Source organism: Mesoplodon bidens (assembly GCF_964165515.1).
Source record: "Mesoplodon bidens genome assembly, contig: HAP1_SCAFFOLD_178, whole genome shotgun sequence".
Classification (NCBI taxonomy): domain Eukaryota; kingdom Metazoa; phylum Chordata; class Mammalia; order Artiodactyla; family Ziphiidae; genus Mesoplodon; species Mesoplodon bidens.
Genome location: NW_027671948.1, coordinates 853,636 through 862,606, shown reverse-complemented (window position 1 = coordinate 862,606; position 8,971 = coordinate 853,636). Strand labels below are relative to the sequence as shown.

At 39.8% G+C, this 8,971-nt stretch overlaps 1 protein-coding gene across 1 annotated transcript; it reads left to right on the top strand.

Annotated features, from left to right (window-relative positions):
• Positions 1 to 4,671: 4,671 nt before the first annotated feature.
• On the top strand, positions 4,672 to 6,758 carry LOC308610757 (transcription initiation factor TFIID subunit 7-like). Its single transcript, XM_081259774.1, has one exon. It carries the CDS (start codon positions 4,843 to 4,845, stop codon positions 5,890 to 5,892), a length of 1,050 nt encoding a protein of 349 aa, XP_081115900.1. The 5' UTR covers positions 4,672 to 4,842; the 3' UTR covers positions 5,893 to 6,758.
• The last annotated feature ends 2,213 nt before the right edge of the window (positions 6,759 to 8,971 follow it).

Sequence of the window (8,971 nt, the reverse complement as noted above, 5' to 3'; positions counted from 1 at the left end):
TGACACCCAAGATGCTCTTCTCTCAACCTCAGCAGTGGTGCCTTTCACAGAGCAACTATGCAGTCTCCCAAGACCACTGGGAAGGAGAGTCTGATACTGACAGTATTAGCTTGCCACGAGGCCATAAGCGAGGGAATGTGTGTGGTCTTGGTGAGAGAGCAGAGGTTTGGGAGATGTTGCTTTATATTGGCTTTCAGATCAGGAATTTGTACATATAGCCCGCAAACAACGTTTCTTGAAAACGTGAACATTCTTGAGTATGACAGCTCCATGTGAGGGGTCAGAAATGGCAGTCAAGTTCGTTTCACTGGGTAACAGCTGATTTGCGGACTGGAAAACAGGCTTCCTTGTTTACAGACATCACCACAAGGCTGCCCGTTGTGTGCCAAATCCACACAACTACACAGTTGCATTGGGAGAGCAACCAAACATGTTTTACATGGATTTATTTCAGAGAGGGAAATGCTTCATGTAAGGCTCTGTCAGTTTAAAAAGCAAGAAGAATGACCATCCACCTTTCCCAATTCAAGCCCTATATATCATAAATATGATAGCTACACACCACCAACTGATTACATACATCACGAGCTTTGATGAATAGAAAGCCCCTAAAAAGATAGCAACAAAACGAAGTTAGATCTTCATGTAAATACATCACCAGTTAAACCCAGTTAATACAACTATTTAGTAGTATGAACAGTATCCATACAGAATTGTGTATAAAAATAAATAAGCTCAAAACAAGGACCTGGAGGGCTCTGCTACGGAGAAAACAGAACAGAATTCAGCCTACTGGCTTGGTAATCACTCTCTGAACTGCTGAGAGGCCCCTTCAGCTCCTATGTTCAGGATGGTTGAGATTTCAGTCTCTCTTCTTTAAATGGTGATATTAATCGTTCTCTAATTTACCCCCCTGTGTGAGGAAGATGGACCTGCGATTAAGTGTCTCAGGAAGAAGACAGGAAACCACAGAGCTGTGAAACTCAAGTGCAAACACTGGGGATTCAACACTATAGTTTATGCAACAGCAATTCACATTACCATTTGCAAAAAAGTAGTCGGTTGTCCAGTGGGGATTAGAAACATCCATTTAACATGAGCAACTGAACAGATATTTTACACAGTAACTACTTCAAGTACTATTTAAAATCAATTCTCTTTGTTTTCTTAAGCAATTGTTAATCCCCAATTTCCTGATTACTACCAAGTAAGTCACCTGAAGATCATCTAGAGCCATCTATTTCACTTAGCAAGCCTAAAGCTATAATTCAACCATTTTATTTACTGTTCTGTGACAAAAATTACTATGAACAGCTATCCCCTGGATAAGAAATCAGGTAATGCTGGTTTGACTCACTAAATCTGATTTACTGAGTTAATAAGCCAGTTGATTTAGAATAGGTCTAATGCATATTTTTCATCCATTCTGCATTAAACTATTTCCCATGCCTAAAATGTCTTTTTTCCCATTCGTACGTATCCAAATTCCTACTTCTGTGCTGTAGGGCTTCACTCAACTACACCTGCCTTTAATGAAACTTTCCTCACATGCACAATTGGTGATCATTTTAGTCTCCTCAAGACTCCCACGGAGTTACCTCTGTTGTGACACCTGAGAAACAACTTGAAACTCCCAATTACTTTTAATTTTTCTTCCTTAGAGGGCTCATTAGGCAGAAGCCATGTGTGAGTTACCTTTTTTCCTCTACACAAAATACCAGAGACCACCCACATAATACAAGTTCCAAAATAAAGAACTCTAAATGACTGAAAAAGACAGGGAATGCAAACAGGTTACCTGTTGCTTTTTGCACTTTCTGCAGGACACAATGGCCGGAAACCAGACACTCCAGGTGGTAGCGCTTCAGGAGGGTAACATTCTTTACCAGCAGAGTATTTCCTTCCATTACTTACAGGCTTCTTTGCGGCCAAGACTACGTTTGACAAAGCATGAAAACAAGGAATCAAGATGCACCAAAGGTCTACAGAGCAAATGTCACACGTGCACACGTCGAAAGGAATCAAAAAGGCACTTGACAACGATGCCAAGCCCATTAAAAAGAGGATCGGTTTTGTACAAAGGTTTTCCATAAGCCAGCATTTTTAAAAAACATAAGTTCTCTACAGTAACAAGTTATTTTAACTAAAACAAAAGTATTGAGATGTGCAGAAATGCAAAAATAAAAGTTTAAAAAAAATCCCAAAGTATGATACATTTTATGTATCATGCAGAAACACTCAAGTTTCCTGAATCTTAGGACACCTTTGGCATTTCTGAATCTCAAGGACACAGAAACACAGATACACCCATGACTTCTGCCAAACAGAATCTTCAGAAGTAGACCAAAAGTTAAATTTAAGATGAATTTTTCTATGTAAAAACAATACAAGTTATAAGGCTGCAAGTTGCTGGGGGGTAGGTGAGTCAATTTTACCCTCCTATAAGCCTGTCAACCTTCACTGCTCCTTTGATTTCATATAGAAAACGCACAAAAAAACAAATGAAACCCACTGGATGAAAGAGTGAAATGTGGAGACTTACCCTATATTTCAGTAGTAAAGAGGCAAGTATCTTTATAGGAAACATTTGGTTGCAAAAACTAGACCTACGTGTTAATATTTTACTTAGAACAAGCCATATATTAAAATTCACATTTAAATATTTAATTTGAATTTACTGAAAACAAACATCATAGGTTAAAATGGTTATATTTATCCTTCAAAGCTACTATATTTTATGTTATTTTATTTATTTATTTTAATAGATCTTGATTGGAGTATAATTGCTTCACAATTCTGTGTTAGTTTCTGTTACACAACAAAGCGAATCAGCCATATGCATACACATGTCCCCATATCCCACCCTCTTGAGCCTCCCTCCCACCCTCCCTATCCCACCCCTCTAGGTCATCGCAAAGCACCAAGCTGATCTCCCTGTGCTATGCTGCTGCTTTCTACTATATTTTAGCAGCATTAGGATGCAGGGTAAAATGGAGTGTATTCGGTAATATAGGACAAATATTTCATAGAGTGTAGCTTATTGATAATCACCACACGATCCTCTGTGATTTACATGCCTCTTAAAAATATATAGGAGGGCTTCCCTGGTGGCGCAGTGGTTGAGAGTCCACCTGCCGATGCAGGGGACACGGGTTCGTGCCCCGGTCCGGGAAGATCCCACATGCTGCGGAGCGACTGGGCCCGTGAGCCATGGCCGCTGAGCCTGTGCTCCGCAACGGGAGAGGCCACAAAAGTGAGAGGCCCGCGTACCACACACGCACACACACACACAAATATATATATATATATATATATGTATTAAAATTTTTTTAAATTACACTTTTCTTGTTAGGAGATTAAAAAATTTCTAATAAAAGTTCCCATCTTTTATTAGGCATACATAAGTACAATATAAATGTGACACAATTCACACCATTATTTCACCCCTATACTCCCCTGGATCTAGGTATATACCCAGATACTGATTTGGCTTACCTCTATGTCTCCAAATAACTGAGGCAAATACAAAAAAAAAAGCCCAAGAAATAAAATTACTCTTAAAAGAGCTCAATGAGCTTGTATACTGCAGTTACATTTCCACTTTGTTTAATCATGCTAACTAAAAAAAAATGTTTAACTGTTCTCATTCCATGATGCCCTATTATTCTGTACTAATTCTACAGAATTCCAAATATGTTGTACATATACATGTTTTATTTATATATCCTTCCATTTCTAATATCATAGCAAAAGTCAATGTAGCTATTTTAAGAATGCTTTACATAGGATATAAATTTTTAATAATAATATCTAATTAGTGTGATATCACAAATCTTAACTTCTTTGAATGTACTATTTGATTATTAAAATATCACTCTCTTTAGCGGAGGGGGTAGCGGAGGCGCGCGGGAGAATCCATGTCCTTCTTAGAACCGTTCCCTCTAAATACTTTTAAACCAACAGCTCTTGGCGAAAGTCTTCATCCCTTTAAGCCTAAGTTCTCGCGAGACAACAAGACGCCGGATAGCTTAATCGCACGTTGTGCCTGCGCGCGCTGGGGCAGCTCGCACTTCCGCCCGAGGCGTGTTGCGACTCACAGCAGCTGCCGGTCTCGCGTGGTGACGCAGCTGTTTTTTCTCGGCTAGGTCTGCTGTAACGGACGGAGGCCGCCTGAGCTGCGGAGTTGCAGAATCTGGCGTTCGGAGCTGCGGTTCTTGGCGAGATTTCGCGTTGCCCGTCCTCAGCCGTTTCACCGATAATCAGCGGATCGCTTTGCCAAGTGCCGGGAAGAACAAAGGAATTCGGAAGGAGACTCTCGGCTCCCGGCCGCCTTTCTCTGAGTGGCTTCGTTTCCCGCTCGCGCCTGTCCGGAGAAACTGGACTTATAACCGTCACTGGATTGTAAGTACCCGAGGCGAAGAGAGCTCACTACGCCCCGCTTTTTGCGTATCTTTGTTCCGGGAGAGTTTGTGGATTGGGAGTATCTGCTGAGCCTTACTTTCTGTGCCGAAAATCATTCCGTAGGAGCCGCCATTTGCTTTCCCTGCGTTGTCCTGCAGCGGCAGGACAACCTCTATCTAGAGGTTGGAACTTGGCATTGCAGCTAACAGATTTAAATGGACCTGAGTAAGGCAATGCGTCATTAACGACTGGTATTGTCACAGCATATTTAGAAAGACTTGGAACTTAATTCCGAATAGACGCTTAGTTGCTCTTCTACCTAGAACTCTTTGTAATTAAAGACGTCAATTTATAAAGAACTGGCCTTTCTGTTGAAATAGCTGAAATTTTTTAGTGCAACAAGTGGTTATTAGAGAAAAACTGAGTCACAAAGAAGTAAAGATGAGTAAGAGCAAAGATGATGCTCCTCACGAAGTAGAGAGCCAGTTTATCTTACGCCTACCTCCGGAGTATGCCTCTACTGTGAGGCGGGCGATACAGTCTGGTCATGTCAACCTGAAGGACAGACTGACAATTGAGTTACACCCTGATGGGCGTCATGGAATTGTCAGAGTGGACCAGGTCCCATTGGCGTCAAAATTGGTAGATCTGCCATGTGTTATGGAAAGTTTGAAAACCATTGATAAAAAAACCTTTTACAAGACAGCTGATATCTCTCAGATGCTTGTCTGTACAGCTGATGGTGATCTCTATCCTCCTGTTGAGGAACCAGTTGCCACTGCTGATCCCAAAGCAAGCAAGAAAAAGGATAAGGACAAAGAGAAAAAGTTTATATGGAACCATGGAATTACTCTGCCTCTAAAAAATGTCAGAAAGAGAAGGTTCCGTAAGACAGCAAAGAAGAAATATATTGAGTCTCCAGATGTGGAAAAAGAAGTAAAGCGGTTGCTGAGCACAGATGCTGAAGCTGTCAGTACCCGTTGGGAAATAATTGCTGAAGATGAAACAAAAGAAGCAGAAAGTCAAGGCCTTGATATCTCTTCCCCAGGAATGTCTGGCCACAGGCAGGGCCATGACTCATTAGAACATGATGAGCTTCGGGAGATATTCAATGACCTCAGCAGCAGCAGTGAAGATGAAGATGAGACACAGCATCAAGATGAAGAAGATATAAACATCATTGACACTGAGGAAGATCTGGAAAGGCAGCTACAGCACAAGCTAAATGAGTCAGATGAACACCACCAAGAAAACGAGGGAACTAATCAGCTGGTTATGGGAATTCAGAAACAGATTGATAACATGAAAGGCAAGCTCCAAGAGACCCAGGACAGGGCAAAGCGACAGGAGGATCTCATCATGAAAGTGGAGAACCTGGCTCTCAAGAACAGATTTCAGGCTGTGCTGGATGAACTGAAACAAAAGGAAGACCGAGAAAAGGAGCAGCTCAGCTCTTTGCAAGAAGAGCTAGAATCACTCCTAGAGAAGTGAGGAGAGTTTTGATACTTAATTTCATTCCTGACAGTGGTCAGCCTTGAAAGAAAAACTTTGTTTTCATCACCTGGACTAGACAGTAAAACTTTGCAGTAGTTCCCAGTTTCCTCCACTGCCTTCTATTGGATTTGTTTTATAATTGTGAATTTCTATCTCATTTGTTTTTTGGAACCACTTCGGTGGGTGTTTGTCCTGTAGTAAGTAGGAATGTATAGACAGATAAATGTAGGGAAGTTGTAGGATTAGTGGAGTGAACAGTTCAGTTTGGTAATTAATCACAGCTTCACTGCAGGACTTTGCTGCTGTTTCTCCGTTTACCAGAAGCTGCCATTGCTACTCTGTAATGCCATCTGAGATAAATTAGTAGATTCTAGTTTGGTGGCAGTGAAGTTTGTTTACATACGTTTTCCCATGCTGTAGCTATTTTCCCAGTTATTCAAAGCAGTTTTCCACATTTTGCATTGCAAATCATTTCATAAAGTTGTTTTAACAATAAATAAAAGCAAGTAATTTTCACCTTAAAAAAAATAAAATATCACTCTTGAAATAACAATTGGCAGACGATCATAAGCTTTTTTTTGACTTCATAAACACTCTTAACAACTTATTTAATACACTATTGTCCAAGCAAGTTGATTAATAGAGAATCAAAAACATACAACTTGAAGTAGAAAAAAAAAAAAGCTGTATTTATGAAGATGTTTACAATAGTTTATTTGAGGTTATTTCCAATTTTTCACCAATTTAAAAAATTGACCTACTCAATGAAACCATGTGAATGCAATGTTAAAAAGTATAACTATGAATCACAGAATTTAAATTTAGTATGAAAAGATAAGAATGGCAAATTATATTGAAGCTATGTGGAATTATGTTTATAGACAGCAGGAAGAGAAAATTAAAATGTAAATATTGCTTGATAGGATAATGGGATTAGAGGTGGTCTTTTAAATTTTTCATTTTTATGCTAATACCTTTATAAAACCCAAAAATCTTCAAACAACACATTTTTTAAAAATTGTGGTAAACGACACAAAACAGAAAATTTATAATTTTAACCATTTTAAAGTGGACCGTTCATTGATATGAAGTCAACAAATTTTTAAAACTTTCAGAGGGCACCTGAATAAAAGATGTGTTGTCCACTGGTGATTTTAATGTATCTGGTATATAACTAAAGTCACCACAAAACCCTTTCTGGGAAATTGGCAGATCATAAACATAAAAAATTTATTTTGCTTTTTATTAAACCTTATTGTTTTGCTGTTTCAATATTCAAATTTACTCACAAGAAAGAGTCAGTTTCATATTAGATTTGGTTTCACAAATGCTGCTCCTGCTATTCATTCTTATCACCAAAAAAAAAAAAGACTATTTGTGACTAACGATAATATGTTACAGAAAATAAAAAGTTAAAAGGTTTTCAATCTGCATATCTGGGAACCTAAATTAAAGCATCACACAACATTTTCAAAAACAGAAAAGCCATTTGATTTGACTAAAATCTTAGTTTTAAGATGGCAGAAAGTACCTTGATAATTTTCTTTTAAGAAAGAAAGAAAACCAAGCCATTAAAGAGAAATTCTTCCAAGAGAACTGAAACATGCTATATACCTCTGACTTGGCACTCCTTCTATCTGGAGAACTTGTTTGGTAACTGTTTTCATCACAGAATGATCTAAAGTAAAATGAATTGAAATTAGAGTAATTATTTTCCAATGAGTGGCTATTTCCATTTAAAACCAAAAGCCAACTAATTATTGCTTTTCCCAGACATTTAAATATGAAATCTACATTATATAATTATACACTTATTTCCCCCTTTGTGTATTCTAATTTCTTCCTCAGAAACCTAAGATGCCATCTTGCAGACTGCCCACAGTGGCTACTATTTTGGCAGCAGCAAAGGTCAACTTGAAACATTTTGCATCTGAAGTGGCTTTGGATACCTTTGGATACAAAGTACAGTCTGAGCACCGTCCAGACGCTTAGATACCTAAAGAGCATCTAAGATATCAAACCAGGGCATCCAAGATAACAAACCAAGTCCTGATATTCCCTCAAAAGCTGCTCCTCCCATCAGCTCCCTTCTTCTAAGTGATACTACCCAGTTGCACACATAATCATCAACGACTTGTCTCCTTGTTACTATTTCCTTCATACCTCACATCTATCTGCAGGTCTTGAGAGCTACACCCTCAAAACACAACCTGAATTCAACCACTTTTCATTTGCTGCAAACTTCCAACCTAACCTAGGCCATAAACATCTCTTATTTGGAGCACTGTGATAGTCTCCTAACTGGTCTCCCTGTTCCTCTTTTTTATTTTTTATTTTTTTTTTTTTTGCTGTACACGGGCCTCTCACTGTTGTGGCCTCTCTCGTTGCGGAGCACAGTCTCCGGACGCGCAGGCTCAGCGGCCATGGCTCATGGGCCCAGTCGCTCCGCGGCATGTGGGATCTTCCTGGACCGGGGCACGAACCCGCGTCCCCTGCATCGGCAGGTGGATTCTCAACCACTGCGGCACCAGGGAAGCCCCCTGTTCCTCTTCTTTATCCTCCCAAGTCCCTTCTCTATACCAGGTCACCTTATTCAGATACGATTTGGATCATGCCTTTTTCCAGTTCAAACCCCTCTACTCATTTAGAATAATCCACATCTTTACTCTGGCCTTCAAGACTTTACAAGAGCAGACCCCTGGCTAGCTCCTTGACCTCATGTCATACCACACTCTTCTTCACTCGGTACTCTGCCCAGATTGGCCTCCTTGCTTTTCCTTAAATACTCCACCCACCTACATGCCTACATAGTCATTGCCTCCTTGTCCTGGAATGTGCTTACTCCACATCTTCCATGGCTTGCTCCTCTCTTCATTCAGGTCTCCGTTCAAATGCCACTTCTCCAGTGAAGCTGTCCCCTAACAAACCTATCCAATGGAGTCCTACCTGCTCTCCCTCACTCTCCTTACATTAAGATAGTTTTGCACTTCCTACTCTCTAAAATTATATGACTTATCTGTTTACTCATTTCTATCTGATGTCCTTCACTAGAATGTAAGTTCCATGAGGGCAAGAC

Coding starts and splice junctions, on each gene's coding strand:
- LOC308610757 (XM_081259774.1), top strand. CDS start 4,843: ATGAGTAAGAGCAAAGATGATGCTCCTCACGAAGTAGAGAGCCAGTTT.